The 17,855-nt window shown below is 38.6% G+C and overlaps 2 protein-coding genes across 8 annotated transcripts in view; one reads left to right on the top strand and one right to left on the bottom strand.

Annotated features, from left to right (window-relative positions):
* SORBS2 (sorbin and SH3 domain containing 2) overlaps positions 1-17,855 on the bottom strand; it is a 225,359-nt gene that overhangs the window by 40,384 nt on the left and 167,120 nt on the right. For 2 of the 7 annotated variants that reach the window (XM_047855087.1, XM_047855088.1), the window contains exons 12-16: positions 16,806-16,920; positions 9,396-9,554; positions 8,591-8,674; positions 6,810-6,866; positions 2,301-2,350 (exon numbers count right to left, since the gene is read on the bottom strand). In XM_047855087.1, the coding sequence (XP_047711043.1) occupies positions 2,301-2,350; positions 6,810-6,866; positions 8,591-8,674; positions 9,396-9,554; positions 16,806-16,920 (465 nt within the window). The remainder of the gene's footprint in view (positions 1-2,300; positions 2,351-6,809; positions 6,867-8,590; positions 8,675-9,395; positions 9,555-16,805; positions 16,921-17,855) is intronic. The other 5 variants (XM_047855094.1, XM_047855093.1, XM_047855090.1 and 2 more) reach the window with 4 other exon arrangements.
* TLR3 (toll like receptor 3) overlaps positions 8,859-17,855 on the top strand; it is a 430,042-nt gene continuing 421,045 nt past the window's right edge. Inside the window, exon 1 of the mRNA XM_047855095.1 lies at positions 8,859-9,058. The gene's annotated coding sequence lies outside the window, so the exon portion shown is untranslated. The remainder of the gene's footprint in view (positions 9,059-17,855) is intronic.

Here is a 17,855-nt window from a genome sequence, read left to right on the forward strand (position 1 = left end):
TCAGCTTCAGTCAGGCTGCTGTTAGAGGAGGCTAGTGTGTCAACCAGAAAGACTGATGGAATGTGCTAGTGACAGTGGTACAACTCTTACCTCTGTTCCCCCGAACTGCAGTTTTCAGAATTCGTTCCTTGCTATTAAACGCTATTTCTTTATTCTCTCTTTAAAAATATTCATAGACTGTATTTTATTATTTTTTTATTAATTTTTTAAATGTTTATTATTTATTTTTGAGAGGCAGAGTGCAAGCGGGGGAGGGGCAGAGAGAGACGGGGGGCAGGGGGAGACACAGAATCCGAGGCAGGCTCCAGGCTCTGAGCCATCTGCGCAGAGCCCCATGCGGGGCTCGAACCCACAGACCTCGAGATCACGACCTGAGCCAAGTTGGACGCTTAACCGACTGAGCCACCCAGGTGCCCCTGAGACTGTATTTTTTTTTAAAAGAGAAGTTTCCATTATACGGATGCACCAGTTCGTTTATCCATTCACCTACTGAAGGGCATCTTGGTTGCTTTCAAGTTTTAGTAGTATGAATGAAACTGCTATAAACATCCATGCGCAGTTTTTTTTGTGCAGACATAAGTTCATGATCACATTTTAAAGTACAAATCCTCCCATTGGTGTTGTACGTTGTGACTGACAATTCAGTGGTAGGATTTGTGTCATGTATCTTTTCTCTGTAAAGAGGAGTTCCAACAACATGACTATATCCGGGGGAGCGTGCCGACATGAAAGAAAGGACTGGAAAAAAGGAAGTCACCTGATGAGACAAATTTCTCTTACCCCAAGGTTTCCTTACGGCTTTTCCTACCAATCTTAGCTTGAAAACACTTACGCTGAAATTTTAACATTTTCCCGGTGAAGTAATGAATGAATCACGATCTGACCAGCAATCAAACCGTCTAAGGGGACTTTCATCTGGTTGTATGAAATGGTGTAAACTTTCTATAATGGCAGGACATTTTTATCACGGTCTCGATCTGAATATAGGATCACTCAGGACAAACGCTAGTGAACAAGGATACACATCACGCGGCACGCTGGCTGTCCGATCATTACACAAAAGTACATCAGCAACAGCAGGAACGGCAACACCAGCTCCCACGAGGCAGCAATACACAATTGCTTTGCTGCCGTTACTGTCTGCACAGCCCACACGCAAACCTGCGAGGTGTGCACGTTACCACTATTGCGTAACCGAGTCGATGCGACACACACTTTGCAAGCATAGAGTTGGAGCTGGACCTCAGAATTTGTCTTTGTTCTTCCGAAGAGGATAGCCGTCTTTTCCTAGACCTGTTTTTGCCGTCACTGTCCTGTCACGTGAGGGTCTGTGCACAGTCTTAATAGCAATCTTAGGTCAGATGAGAACTCTGAAACTCAAATACTTTAGGAGCGTCTATAGATGTAAAAGATATGAGAGGAATTTGAGGAGCCTTTTACTTAATGACATTGATGTCACTGAATGGCCCCCATGAACCCAATTTACAAAGGACCCAATTTACAAAGTTTTTGACTTACGCTGAGAGAAATCTGTGGAAGGGCAAATTTATATTTCTTGTTGGTGATACAATATGGCTGAGAGTTTGTATTATTCACTCTTGCTAGTGAGCTGTGTCTGAATTTCGGTAATGCTTTCAAGTTAAGTGATATTTAAAGCCTATCAGCAGGACTTAACCTTGGTGGACCCGTGGGACAGTTAGGGGTAGTTCCAAGATATTCTGGCTCAGTTCTAGTTTGTCTCTGCTCCTTGCTAGCTATGTAAACTTGGTAAGTAATGAAGCCTAAGTTTAGTGCGTTCAGACCTAAGGTGGGGAGAATAGTACTTGACTCACCGTGGTGTCTTAAGGATTGAATATGTTTATGTACTTAGAATGTGTGGTATATAGTAAGCCATTCTTTATTGGTAGCAACAGTGTTTTTGATTTGTGCAGTCAGAGTATAATGAACAAATATGTATAGAACATAATTTAGAAAAATTCTAATAATTTACACATTTTTTTCAAATATGCCATCGTAAGTATCATCTAATAATATTGAAAATTAGATGTTTATAGTTCCCGTTTAAAGAAAAGAAAACTGGATAGAGAGGAGATAGGGAAGGGAAGAATTTCTTGGTAGAGGAACCCAGAATTCTTTCACTTAGTTTTTATAAATTTTTGAATATGCTGATATACAGTGATGCAAAAACACAATAAAACAACTTCATAAAGTATGGTGCTTAGAATAATAATGACGGATAACGTAATCTTCATTATTATGTCACTGAATATTCTGGTTGCATAATGTAGTGACATTCTTACCTAGTGGGTCTTTCTAGGCTTCTGTCTATTGAGGATTGATACAAGGAGGCCTGTTAAGATAGAAAAGTAGTTCCATGAAAATTTTTACCAAGGTAAAATTTCATTTGTCCGTGGACATTAAATTAGGTATCCTAAAATGAATATTATAAAAATTGAGATAAAAATACCGTGTATTTTGATCATAAAATACCGTGTATTTTGATCATAAAAGAGAAATCATGTAACTCGATTTCTACTTTCTTCCTATCTACTTTCTCTTTTGAATAATGCGCTGTATTTCTCTTTGTAACTCAAATTATTCACAAACCAAACATTGCCTGGGGCAAAAAAAAAGTTGTTAATTGCTCCTTCTTGTAGGAAATAGACTGTAAGTAGGAATCTTCTACATTAAGGGATCGTTTGTTGTTTAAAAAAAAATATTCATAGGCATCATTCGACCCTTATACAACATAAACCTTCTTTATAAATTTTTTTGTCATGTTGCCAGGCGTTACCTTCAAAGTATAACATCTGAGCAGAACTGAGACATCTTTCTTCTGTCAACACAGACATGGCATTTTAATAATACCACCGAATTTGGTGTGAAATTAAACTAAACTATCTGGTACTTAAATCAGGTACAGACTGACATCTTTCAAATTAGTTAAGTTCAGGGTTAGTTTAAACAAATGATTAATGAACCCAAATATAACCTTTTTATAAACAGAAGTGGGCTTTTAACATTTCCATGAGAAAACCAATTCTCCGTTGTCCATGGTTGTAGGAACAAAGAAAAATAGATAATGCAAAGTGACACATAATTCCAAATACCTGTTGTGCACACCATTTTCATACCCCTTCGTTCTGAACAGGGCAATGAAACAGATATTAGGCAAAATTATTAGATAGGAAGTTTTTACTCCCCATGGCCATCTCCTAGAATAATTACTGAAATACCTGAAAGGCAAGAGAGGATCTGTTTTGAGCTCTTGAACATTTGAAACGACACTGCAGAAAGTGGTTATGGTGCGACGTCTAGAATGTATAGGAAAATGTATACAAGTATATATGTGTAAGACTGTATATGTGTTCGGGCCACATTTGATCCATTATTTATCACAAACTTTGGTCTGATGAAGAGCTGAAATTCTAGTTTAAAAATGGCCTTCCGTATGAAAGTTTAAAAACGTCAACCAAAAAGGCAGGATTTGACAGATTTTATTTAAGTGCCTATCACACAGAAATATTTAACCAGAGTGTTAAAAACCTACTTAAGTGGAAACTAAACCACGCTTTAAAACCTATTTCTATAACTTTATTTTCTACTTGTAAATCGGCACCAATTAACCAATTAAAATATTAGTATGTAATTTTGAGATTCTTTATGTAGATCAGTCTGACAAGCCCTCTTATGCATAATTCTAAAGTTGGTTCTGTTAATTAATATTTTCGTTTAATTTCTTCCTACCGAATGCGAATGGAATCTTGCCCAGAAACAAACAAAAGCACCTTTCTGCAAGAGACTATCGCCCCTCCTTTGAGACAGAAAAGACATAGTCTAATGTTTTTAATTCCTAGAAAACATTTGGTAGGTTCTCGACAAATATAAAATTAGAAGAAAGAAATTTGGTCCACTGTCTGATAAATGTACATAATTACTTAACTTGGCAAAGTCTGAATCGTACACTGGAAAAGTGAAAAAAATAAACACTAAATAAGAGGGAAAACAAAGAAGGAAATGAATAAAATATTCTGATTTAGAAACATTAACTCCACAAGTCTGCAGAAGAGCAACATCAAATAGCCTCAGAGTATTGCCATCTGTGTAGAGCACAGCATTCACGGAAATGACAAACCACAGTTGATTATCAGAGAGTGTCAATTTCAGAACATCCCTAGAGTGACCAGAGATTTTGAATTGCCAGCTTGGGATGAGCCTAAACAAAACTGTAACATGAGAGAAAACACAGTGTAAGAAGTGAACGCTCTATACTGATAAATTTATTGTGTTTTAGACTTAGGCAAAGAAATGACAATGATTCCTCCTTGTGCTGGTTTCCATAATCCGAAAGAAACTCAAACCAGTTTTATTTATAGTCAAAGGAAGACATTCGATATTAAATTACAAGGAAACAGGAGGAGGTCTAGATAGATGACCAAGGGAAAAACTTGAATGATAATTATATAAATGACACTCATTCTGAAATGGAGATTGTGTCCAGAAAAGGGGTTAGCTATTTTACCTATTATGATCTACTATTTACATATTACCATTATTTTAACATACCTAAATTAAGTTCATTCTGATAAAGTATGGACATTGAATCACTCTTTCTGCTAAGTGATCATGTGATTTAACTTTGCTTAGAAGTCCTTAATGGTTCGTCATTAATGCCAGTTTCTCAGTTGTATTGATTAAAAAGTTTGTTATTCATGGCATATGCTAGGCACTTGATAAATGGTAGCCAGGGTGATACGTAATCAATTACAAATTTTACCAGAAATGTTTTACATAAAGATATTAAAGATAAAATCTAGTACCTTAGCAGAGTATTTGTTTACACTCTGAAAAACCATGATGTGAGAGTAATATGCTACAGAATCGTACAACACTCCTTCTCAATTCCAAAGAAATAATGGCAAATCAGTTAAATCATCAGCAAAGTGCTTTTTTTATGTGATTTTTTTTTTGGCCACTACCATAGCATGTAGAATGTATAAAATTTCTACAATTTTTAGCCCAAGTTATTGTGTAATGTTAATTATAGAACTCATTTTATAAAAATAGTTGACAAGGAATAGTATTTAGTAAATAACTTGTTTCTGAAAGATTTGAACTCCAAATACATCTCTTGGATGTGCTAAGAAGTGTGGTATAGAGGAAACCTCATGGAAGTGGAGGTTAAGAGATCTATGTTTTATTTTTAACTTGCCACCCTCTTACCTTGTGATATTGGACATATATGTTTTTAATTTTGGGGCTCTACTTTTCTTGACTTAAAAATGAGTGAGTTGGAATGGTGATCTCTGAATTTTATTTCACCTCTCCAAGAACCAACCATCTTAAAATCATCCTAGAACTATCTGACCAAAATATCAGAAAAAATATCTGACCAAATTGAATTCCAAAGTCAATTCTTGGGCTCTTCATATGTTGAAATGATACCCTTTATTCAGATGTGAAGGTAACATAACATACAGAATAGAATTGCTTGTTGTATTTGATTGTCTTTAGGCTATAGGCTGTCTACAAAACATAAGCCTCTAGAAATGACTACATTAAGTAACCTAGAATGCTCTTGATTACTCTATTTTCCTTTTTATTTAATATATAAATATTTTGATTAGTTCTCTGTTTTAATGTACACTGTGATGCATAATTTAGAATTGCAAAATTGAAGCTTCAGGAAGTTGGCTATTTTCTTCTGAGACTGTGCCTGCAATTCCAGTTGTCACCACTGTGTGTCAGTAGTACTTCCTGAAGCATAGGTATCTTAGTAGTTTTATTTTCTAGTTGCAATTTTTTTTTTTTTTACCAAGACTTTGTGATGAAAATAAGGTATTTATTAAGTGTTTTTGTATATATTTAGGACCACAGAAAATCTGTGTAAAACCAGTTTATGCACTTTGCTCCCATTCCAGCTACTTCTAAGAATTCCCACACAGAGGCTTTTATATAGCTGATGTTTAGCAAAACTGTCACTTTTGCTTATGTCAACCAGTAAGTCTTAAATATGCTTTCCAAAATAATTTCAATTTTCTTTGCAGAGAGCAGGATAAAATCCTTTGACTCTGGAATGTTTCTTCCTTTTTCATACTCTCTTTGACTAAATCAAATAAAATTTGACATTGCCTGGAATTTTTTTTTTTTTTTTTTGCCTAGCAGATTGTCATGAGTGATGGCAAATGCATTTCATCTCATATGCCAGTCATAATCTATTATAGTGGCAGCCTGGATTATAGCATTGAGAAGGATTAGTAATGCCTGTCAAGGGTGTTGAACTGGGAAATCGTGACATGTGTCCCAGTTGTTTGTCAGCCCCATTCTTGATTTTATCTGATGCTAAAATCCACAAATTGTATGTAGGAAAATGAAAGAATTAAAATAAATTTTAAGAATATGTGGGGCATCAACATGTAATTAAGAATCTAAACTGTCATTCTGCACCTCCAAGCACGATGATAAAATGACTCTGCCTAGTATTTTGTGCAATCTGATCAAAACAGGTGGTTGATATATGCGCTCAGAGTGCTACTTTTGATTTTTTAATGATCACACTCCAGGACTATGTGGAACAGTTCCACTGAAAGCTATGGCTGGCATGATTCTTCACCTACATTGCAGAAAGAGCCAACAACTTTGGTATAATTAATGTCTAAGCAATGATACTGTATACAACACAATGGTGCAAAGGTGGGTTCTCCAAAATAGCTTAGACCCTATGGTCAACTGTTAAAACGCGGCTGGTTCAGAATCACAGTAATGGCTCCTAAGAGAGAAATCTGAAAAAGAGAATAATTTGTTTTTACCTCATTGGAAACACCAGAAGAATGATCTTGAACATAGTCCAGAGGCTTTTTAGGAGGCTGGGTGTAGATGCACCACATAAGCAGAAGTGTAGAGATGGAATATGGAGGAGAATCAATGGCAGCAAGGAATGGACATGTGGAAAAGGTGACAACAGTTAGAAACTGAGTGCTGACAGCATCAGATACACATAAAGAGTGCATGAATGGAGCAAAATGGGGGTGGCCCAGGAGGAAGGGTGCAATGTTCGTAAAATATTCTCAAGCACTGGGCAAAATTACTAGTGATTTGATTAGTAAATTTGTAAGTTCATTTCATCAGATCAAAATGAGCACTCCTAGTCTCTAGCCACAGAGGAATGCGAGGTGTATTAAAGGAACATTAAAGGAGCAGGTGGATAGCTGGTGAGTTTCCATGTGTGGCTAAAAATGATTACAGAAAAATGCTGATAATTTATGCTCAGAACAGAAATCGGCATGGTCCCTACAAACCACGTAATCAGTAATAACAATATGCATAAAATAAAGCTAGAGAATTTTTATTCCTCTAAAATAAAATGCATTTATGTGAATACTTGGATACAAATTAGGAAAAAAATGAGAGAAAACACTTTTCCTGTTAAGTATAGAAATTCTAGGAAAAATCTTTTGGTATATATTTATTTACAGTCACTTTTGATCCAGTTCGATAAGATAAGGAATCTAACCAAGTGTCCCTCGCATTTTAATGGACTAAAGGGATGACTATAACAACCCCCCACCCCGCCCCGCCCCGGGAACCAATATATGGTCACTTTATGAGTATGCAAATCAGTATATGGCATGGTAAAAGAAAGATTATGCTCTTTGATCTTCCGTAAAATTCTGTGCAGTGGAATAACTGGTATCTTAGAGAGTTTAAAATCCAGTACCACCAGTAATATAAAAAATACACCGACAAATAACAAATGCACAGCTATTGGTAGATAGAATTCCCCAATAAAACTTAATGAAGGAAATCGTTATTTAAGGCTTAGGTTGACTATCCCAAGCAGACTATGCAGTTCTCACAAGGTCTGCCTTTGGCGGGCTTGGGGACAAGATGTTTCACTAGCAAAACTAGAAATCAAGGTCCACAGGGGTTATTTATTTTTCTCTTTCCCTATATTCCTGTGAGTAAATGAGTATTTTATAGTGGGAATATACTGATACTATATTATGGTGGGCATTGCCCAGAGTTTTTCTGTTTGTTTGGTAGACCCGGGTTTAACTTCTGACTCGACCACTTACTGTCTTGTGCAAATTACTTAACCTCTCTGGTCTCGGCTTTGTTCTTATTAGAGGGGCATCCAGAGGACTCACTGAGGTAGTGAGTTCAGAACCCAGCGCTCCCCAGGTGCTTGGTCGTTCCTCAGCAAATGGGAGCTTTAATCATAGTAATTACTGTTATAAATGCCACAGTACTTCCTGTGATTGAACGAGACCAAAAGGGACTGTAAACAAATATGAATCTTCAATAAATCTGCAACAGTTGTCTTAACTATTCCAGGACAAGACCCGTCTCAGCATTTTGAATTTCTTTGGATAGAAAGTAAGCCTAAGGCATGGTGTGGGGTAAAGAGAAGCTGCATAGGAGGTGTCTGGGCATGTTTAACCCTTCGGTACAGAAGTGAATGTGGGCTCAGCTGTACCGAATTTGCATATGCAGCACAGGTTCGGCACCTATCTCTTCCGATAATAGTATGTTTTATCAGTCAAACAACATTCCCCTAATTTTCTTACATTAATAGTCTGGCCTCACTTACCGGGCGTCCAAACTCCAGTTCTGAAAAGAATTTATACCAGGGCTCATTTTCTAAATCTATGTCATCTGGATTTATGCGATCATTCTGGAGCAGATGTGAAGGAAAAGGGAAGGAAAAGGCACACTGAGCTGAGTGAGGGAAACGCCGGGTGGTATGAAAAACACGCACGCGCATTCGCACGCAAACAGGCACCGACTCATCCAACGAATCTCAGCAGGACGAACAAAGGAAGTAAAGTAAAATGAGTAAAATCAGGATATGAAGATGAGCTTCGATGGCATCACCTAGGCCCCTAGTCACCTCTGTCCACCTCTGTCCTCTCTTTTGAGTTTTCTCCTTAGCTGGAGGCGTAAACCATGAAAAACGCTGTGAGCGAAATGTGAGCACGGGGAGCACACCTCAAAGAGGCTAACTTTAGCCTATTAAAGTTAAAATAGACTCAACTAAGCCACCGAGGAGCTCATCCGGGTGAGTCACGCCACCGCCCCTGCCCTCACTGATCCCAGCGTGTAAGCCTGCGACTTCTGCAGACAGTTTGCTTGGGTGCAGATACAGGGAGAGCCTGGCGGGGAGGGGAGGGCAAAGGTGGGGAGCGGGGTGAGGGGGAGGAGTGAGAGGTGCCGGGAGGCGGTTAGGGGTCGACTGGCATGAAGAACCTGGGGTCTAGTTGGGAAAGACAGGGGCAGCAAGGTGGAGGTGGCGGTGAGTAGCTGGGATCTGATTGTCCTCTTAACCTCTGGAGAGTGAGGGCCACCCCTGAGCTTCCCGAGGGGCATTAGATAAGGTAAAGAAGGAAGGAGCTCACCCAGATCGGGGAGAGAGCCGGGGTGCGCGGGCTTGGAATGGGGAGGCCAGTCCTGGGCGGAGGGGAGGGGCTACCAGTTACTCCTCCGTGTGGTGAGACAGAAAGAGGCTTCCGGCCAGGTTCCCTTGGAACAGGTGTCGGAGTTGTTGGGAGAGGGGGCTGCAAGAAAGAGGGGCGAAGGAAACACTGATTGATTAGATGGAGGTTCTTGATGCCATGAAGAGGATGTCAGTTAGCAGGAGGAAATGTTTCAGAACAGGCAAGATGACCCTTGGGAGCCCCAGAGAACTTAGGAATGGTCTGGAGCACTGACAAGATGTGAAGACAAGGAGCCTCCCAGAAAGTAAAGAATGATCATGCTTAATGAGCTACCCCAAGTATCCACTTCCATCTGTCTACCTTGAGCTGGAGAAATGGATTTGGATGGGGTTGGGTTTTCACAGTACTGTAGTTGGCTAAGGGTGGGGAGAGGCTGAACAATGGAGTCCCACTCTGATTTGGTTGACACGCTGGTTTAGAGAAAAAACCAATTTTTATAACCGACTTTCTCCCCTCTGGTGGTTTCTGAATATTGTATTCAAGATAGAAAAACTAGGAGTGCTAATATTAGCAGTTTGAGAAAACACATACAATTGCTTTAGTAATAGAAAAAAACAGACATGGAACATTTGCTTTCTCCAACGATATCCTTAATGCTTTTGCCTAATATATGCTGATCAGACTGATTCAGGCTGGCGATTACATACTAAATGAAAATGCTTAAAGTATTACAGATGGGTTATTGCTTCTTGGATAAATTTACATGACACTAATCAAACATGGTACAATTTGACAGTAATATTTTAAGTCAGAGACACACACACACACACACACACACACACACACACACATACGCACACACCAGCACCCTAAAAGCCATCCACCATGTCCAGAAGAGGACATATTCTTGGTAATATTGAGGGCTTTGAGATATTCCACATTCAAACAAAAGCGATTATTTTGACATTAGCTGGTCGAAGCCTTTTACTGACTTTTTGAATTCCCAATCATTTTGTTAATAATATACAGTCTGTGTGCAACGATCAGTTACAATCAAAGTAATTTTAGAGATGTGCTTTTTATTTCAATGTTTTATAATAGGAGATTATAATAGTAGCTATAGACAATGAGGGAGAAATTTGAGGCATCATAACAAAATAGTGAAAGGGCCTAGGTTATCCCAAATTTGCAATGGTCGTGATGATAAAGACTGTGTAGTAACTCTGGGGATTATTTATGGTGGAATGCTAAGTGACAAAAGCCAAATATGATCATGTGCTTGCACAGCGTTTGCACTGATATCACGAAGTCTGTGTCTGGATGAGCACAGGAAGAAAACACACACATCCACAAAGAAACCACAATGGTGTTCTGGTGTTGAGATTGTTCTTTTCCTTCTTTTAAAATACTATTTTGCTTTCCTGTTATAATGTGGAGAACATCCTGTAATTACTATGGGAAATGTTGCAGAAAACTTGATTCAATTTACACTTGATTCAATAGGATAAAAGGACTCCCTGAGGTTTCGGTATTAGTAAAATACTGTTTTTCTCCAATTATCATTTAGATAATAGCTGCGGCTTATGACTATTTTATGGAATAGTTCTATTGGAGCAGATTTTTAGGGTAATGGATATTAGAATTTTCTAGTAGTTTTTGTTGTGTCTCTAGAGGCCTAGTACTTCTTCCAGAAGAAAATCAATCTTTGGTTCTTTCAACTCTCATTGTTTCTAGTATTATATACTTAGTAATATTACTAATTCTTATTCTATAATCTCTGCTTTCATGTACAGTATTTTGTTTTGCTAAAGGGAGATAGCAGTTTCTCTTAGAGGAAACAAATTTGTTTAAAAGTATTTTGAACAGCAGAGGGCAGCAAATTTACTAAAGAAATAAGTATATTTACCAGTGGTTACAACTTCACTTTGACTTCCACCTTAAGAAACTGTATAACCAACAGATATACAAAATCCTGATTTATGGAGATATATTTCTGTGACAGAATGTGGAAAAGGGAGAATATCTACCTTCCTGCATCATATCTTAAGATGACAGTGTTTCATGAATTATGGTTTTGTAGATTGAAAATTTAATTTATAGTCTCATTGGGCAACTATCTAGAACCATGCCAATAGAAATGAGCAGAGAGAATGCCTCAAACAATGGTAATTGGTAATTATCTATAACTTTGGAACTTAATGAAATGCATATACTTGAGTACAGACTTGATGGTAAAGAAATGCAAATGACAGAGCAAGAATTGTCTTTTCGCTGTGGTTGACCTATTGGATCCCTTTGGTTCCGCAACCATGTCATGTATTACGTAGCCATCTAGATCCACGGCTGAGGTACATAGAGGCCTCACAAAAGTTAGTGATACATATACAGATGGTCAGCCAGCAGAAATACACAAATACACACTCACAATCTCACTAAATCATGCATCACCTGGAATCTCAGGTTCCACGCGTAACCTGAAAGTTCCTTTGAGTTGTTTGACACCAATGGGGACACTGAAAAACTCACTTAGGAAGCGTGGTTATGCTTTACTCTAATTGCCCATTAAAAACAACAAAAAAGCAGATACACTGTTGCACATCTTTCTAACCTTTTTGGTTCTCATTTTGAAAAACCCAGCAAATCGGTGCTTAAAACAAATGTCATGTACCAGTGCAAGAGGAAGTATTTAAGAAAACCTAAAACTATAAATCAGACAGGATTCTTATTTAAAGGCAACCAATGGGGAACAATTTTTAAAGTTTTTGTGTTTTCTATAGTTTCAAACCATTTAGTTGCTTTTGGGGTTATAGAACTCTACGATTCTCCGTATTCTCACTGCAGGCATAGAATTTTGATGTGTTGTTCCAAACGAAAAGAAGTGCCAACGTAACTTAGTTCTTCAAAATTTATGCTCATGAGAGTTTAAAGCTTTGATGGCATTCCCTACTACGTTTTATATTTATTGTGGTTCCACAATCGATGATATACATAATTGTCAGCTGGGATCATTCCTTATGGTTCAAACCATCAGATAGAACTCCCCAAATTTTTATACTTTAAGCTTTGACAATCTTCACGGATAAGGAAGTGTAAGTTCACTGAGGGTTTACATTGCATTTCAACTCTGCCCAGTGCGTGCGATGATTCTTTCTGTCTGCTTTTATCATTCTGTGCTGGCTAAGTTATTGTAGAGAAAGGTAATATCTTCGTATTGTTTTCTATTTTATCATGTGTAGAGAGGTCCTGAATAAGTGCTTACTTTACTTTACTTTACTTTACTTTACTTTACTTTACTTTACTTTACTTTACTTTACTTTACTTTGGGCTCACCTATAAATATATCCAAGCCAGATGGGATGTCAAGTTTTTATCAATATAATCTCAGCAGAGAGTTTTGTATGATTGCCTTATGGAATAAATTGTGGTTCAAGTCAGTTAAAGATAAATTCCTGGCAATTGCAAAGTACGTTTGTAGATCAAATGTTAGGCCCTTTTAATCAACGTTTTCAAGTTTATAGTCAAATGAATATCTACATGCTTCAAAAAGTTGCATTGACCTTTACTTTCCTGTTAAAAGTAAAAACGCGTATTTCATTGATTCCTAAAGAAGAAGGGGATCCCTTGGCCAGAGTCTGGGTAAAGACTTTTATTCAAATAGTAACGCCTCTTCTGCCCACCTTGTACTTACTCCAGGGAATCATGGAATTTGTGAGCCACGGTTACGAATAGCAGTGTGTCAAAGCTATTGTGTGTGCTGTGATGGAGACCCACCGTGCCTTTTGTCACTAAGAATGTATCGACTTCATAGAGAAGCAACAAAACAGGGATTCTGTCTCACCAGTTTTACCCACTAACCACAAGGGTAAAACCTATATTCTTTCATGCACTTATTAGTTCGATGACTATTCACTAAATTAAACACCCATCATGTGTGCTAAGTGCTAGCGGGCTAGGTGCTGGGGATACAACGGGTGCACTCGACATGGTCCTGCCTTCAAGGTGCTTAACATCCAGTGAGGGACACAGACAAGTAAACAGGCCGTTACTATTCAGTGTGTGAGGAGGAAATGTGTGCTACAGACACACAGGAGGGAAGCTTTACACCTGGGGTGGAGGAGTCAGTGATGATGCCTTGGGGAGAAGAGACAAGGCCACGGGTGAGATGGGATTTTCCAGTGAAGAGAGAGGTGATGGAAAGAGCTTTTCCCTCCTGGCGGAGAGAAAGCCTGTGCAAAAGTCCAGGAAGGCAGAAATTGAAGGCTGTCTGTCTAGCTGGAACATGGTTAGTAGGCAGGAAGAGATATGAGGCTGAAAAGGTCAGCAGGAACCCAGATCACAAGGTTTTTTGGAAATTACATTGAGAAATTTGGATTTTGCTCTAAGGATACTTGAGAGCCAGGAGAAAGTTTTGAGAAGGAAGTTTTATAAAGTTTCCTAAAGATTGCCCTAACTGTGGGGCGCCTGGGTGGCTCAGTTGGTTGAGCTTCCAACTTCGGCTCAGGTCATGATCTCACAGTTTGTGGGTTCGAGCCCCACATAGGGTTCTGTGCTGACAGCTCAGAGCCTGGAGCCTACTTCAGATTCTGTGTCTGCCTCTCTCTCTCTGACCCTCCCCCACTTGTGCGCCCTCTCTCTCTCTCTCTCAGAAATAAATAAACCTAAAAGAAAAAGAAAAAGATTTTCCTAGCTGTGGTGCAGAGACTGGACTGGATAATTAGGGAGAATAATTGGGTGGCTGTCACTGTAATCCAGGCAGTGGGTACATTGTGGACAAGAAGAAGGGATATCTGTAGCATATGTCCTAGTGGTAGGACTTTGAGATCTTTGGGGGAGAAGGGAATCCAAGATAACACTTGGGAAGACTGGGCAGAGGAGGGGGTCATCTAGGAATTCAAAAAGGCAACAGAAAATTACCAAGAGGTTGTGTATAATTTACGAAAATTAAATAGGAGAGGAGCAAAGGAATGCTCACACACCATCTTGGGGTAAAAAGATGCGGGAGAGCATTCCATTGAAACCCCGAAGTTTTGTCTGTGTGCTTTTACATCACTCTCATTTAGCAAATCTGCTCTTCATCCTCTGTATCTTGTGGGTATCTTTAGATACGCCAGAATTGTAAGTAAACTACATCAGTATATAGCCAGTCTCTGAGATACCACTGTGCACTTAGCCTTTTGAATTTTTTTCTAATTTAGAGAGCCAATGAGAATGAATTTCAGGATTGATGAAAAGAAAAAGAGGATAATAGCTTGGTCCTAGAATAAAAAAGCCTGGCCAAAATTACGTAGACTCCTAGCCCAAATCCTTTTTGCATAATGCTGGCCCCCAGCAAAATTGTTTAGGAGGAACAGAAATGTTGATTCTTTCTGTTTCTCCATAAGGTATCTATTCTCATTTCCTTCCATTCCTTCCCCTCTTTTTCCTGTGGCTGCAGAGCCCTATCTGTACCCAAATCTCCAGCAATACAAATACTTCCAGAACTTTCTGTTCTTTTTTTTTTTTAAATTTTTTTTCAATGTTTATTTATTTTTGGGACACAGAGAGACAGAGCATGAACGGGGGAGGGGCAGAGAGAGAGGGAGACACAGAATCGGAAACAGGCTCCAGGCTCCGAGCCATCAGCCCAGAGCCCGACGCGGGGCTCGAACTCCCGGACCGTGAGATCGTGACCTGGCTGAAGTCGGACACTTAACCAACTGCGCCACCCAGGCGCCCCTCTGTTCTTCTTAAAATACAACTCTAACTCTGCACACCCATTAAATGAAAGACTCAAAGTTCCTCAAGATAGAGTCTGTGTTTTGTTCACTACTGTGTCCCTAGCACCTGATACCAAGTTTAGCACATAGTTGGTGCTCAGTAAATGTTGAATGAGTAAATAATAGAAATATCCTAGTGAGGAAGCTTCTAAAATCAATCCTGTTGCCTGAGATCACAGCTCCTAAAGTGTTCCAATATAATCACAATGTTCTTATGCATTCTTAGAATGATTATTAATGAGCCTTTTATTATTTATATTTAAATCGGAGTCTCATGGTTGTGCATAATTATTTTGCTGTTTTCAATTTTATGCAATGGTCACATCGTGGTTCACTCACGCAATTCTCATCCCAGAAATTTCAACGTATCCTGATATTCAATCATATAACCTAGTAAATGGGTTATAAGTTTGCACTAAGCCTGCAAACCAGTGGTGTTCCTTTTTTTTTTTTTTCTTTCAGTTTTTTTTTTTTTTGGTGAAGTTCTGTTACCCTAAAAGATGTGGGTTATTTGAAGAAAAGCAAAGATGGCTTAGATAAATATTATGCGTGAATTACGTGATTATAAGGCTTTTGAACATGTTTCTCAAGAACATAACCATAAATACAGGGTTTCAAAAGCTAAATGCAGGACGCTTATGTTGGGTGTGGTAAGGCAAAGGTTTCCAATCAAATTTCAGGGCTGGCCTTGCATTATATATAATAATGTGCTTTCTTGGACACTCTTAAGGGAGTAAACAAAGAAAACTCTCCTTTTCCTGTTCACTGACACCACCCCAAATTCTTCTAAGGCAAAGAGGAGAGTAAATTGCAAATGGCTCTCTAGAAGCAGGTTTTGATAGAAATGCAAAGGAATCATAGTTTCAAAGGGATCTTGTGGGCACTTATCTCGGAAGGAAAGCAAAGGACTTGGAAAGGAGGATGGAGGGAAGTAAAAACCAAGACCGAAGAATAACCTGTTTGTTAAATTGCACTTTGAAGCGGCAAGTGGCTCTTTTCAAGTTTATATCTCTTTTTGTTTGCATACATTAAATAACTAGCAAAATTTCTGCAAAGTTAAATATAATCTTGATCCATTAGATCGACAATCAGGAAGCTTGAGGCTTGGTAACCTGAGAGAGATTTAATAAGAATCAATTAAAACAACTGTTTTTTTTTTTTTTGAAAGGCATTTCAGAAATTTCCCCTTAATCCAAAGAAATATTAAGCAACAGATAAGGAAGCCAAGGGATGGAACTGTGTGGGTTCATTTGTATCAGAGAGACTAATGAATGATTTTTCTCATTAGCAATGGAGACTAGCAATTAAGACTAATAAGACAAGTCATTAGTTATGAATTTTTTAAAAAATTAAGCTCAGGGCCATGATGAAGCCCAGCTATAGTTATATGCAAATGGATCCCATATTTGGTTGGTAGGGCAATAAATTAGAGCGTGTGTCTTCAATTCTCAGGCAATATGCACGAATCGTGATACAAAATAAACTTGATTTTTAAATAATGCCAAATACATAGGTTACGTTTGAGACAAAAATTACTAAACGATACAAAATCCAGGTCTACTTGGGAACCCAGAAGCCTAGAGAACTGGCATTCTGTTGAATGACAAGTGCTTACTGGTCTTTCGTGCTGCAGAATTGATGACTTCCCAGGTTCATACTCAAAAATACTCCTTGGCTCAGAACGAAACTTTCTTGTGTCCACTTTTCTGTCTGGCGGATCCCAGTCATGCCTAGAAATAAACAACAAATTACATATAAAATAATTCTCTATGTCTCAAGCTGTTCTATAAAACCATTGGCTATCTGTTTACAAAGTTAATTTTAGTATCGAGTTTTAAAAAGTATCTCAGGATAAAAAGTTAATCTGCATAACATACCCCTTTTTATATGTTGTCTTACATAAATGATTTAAAGAAAGACTTTTATTTCATGTTCTATTTTCCTCTATTTTTTTTCTCTCATAAGTGACTATCCTGCTGGCTCCGTAACTCACACGAGGGGTTTACAGACGCGCATGCTGCCAGTGATTTGCCTGTAAACCCTTGGGATCATGTACAAATAGCAGCTGTGTATACTTGTGTTTAGAATAGGTGGCGGTTATGCTCCATTGAGTTACGTGAGTTTTGCACCACTCTGTGACCTGGCATCCTTGATCCAAAGCGACAAGGAGTAATGCACACGCCATGTTTCATCTTATTTATCCTGCAAATGGCATCCCAGTGTGTCTGTGAAAAGGACAAAAGCGTCCCTTGGATCGCCAGCCAGAGAAGCAAGCTGTGTGGTAGGGCAGAGCCTCCTTTGGTCTTACCCTTGGAAAACCAGAGTGAGACAGCCATCCTATTGCATAAGAGACCTTGGAAGCAGCTCTTTTTCCTGAACTAATATCCTTCAAAAGGCGGTCAACGAGGGACTTTGAAAGTAAAGCTTTTCTAGGTAGCCAGGGCTATAGAAGGCTTCCTTTGTGAGGATCTTTTTTCTGCGAGCAGAATTTTCTGACTATAGATGGGACCAATTCTGACCCATGGAATGAGATTAAATTCTCACTCCGAAGCACATTGGAAATAGAAATGCTTTAAGAGACAGGACAATTGGGGACAAGTCCTGGCTTACCAGTAACTGATGACTGATATTCAACAGATGTATTTTGAGCATCACATGAGGCAAT

This window comes from Prionailurus viverrinus, chromosome B1, assembly GCF_022837055.1.
Source record: "Prionailurus viverrinus isolate Anna chromosome B1, UM_Priviv_1.0, whole genome shotgun sequence".
Lineage (NCBI taxonomy): Eukaryota > Metazoa > Chordata > Mammalia > Carnivora > Felidae > Prionailurus > Prionailurus viverrinus.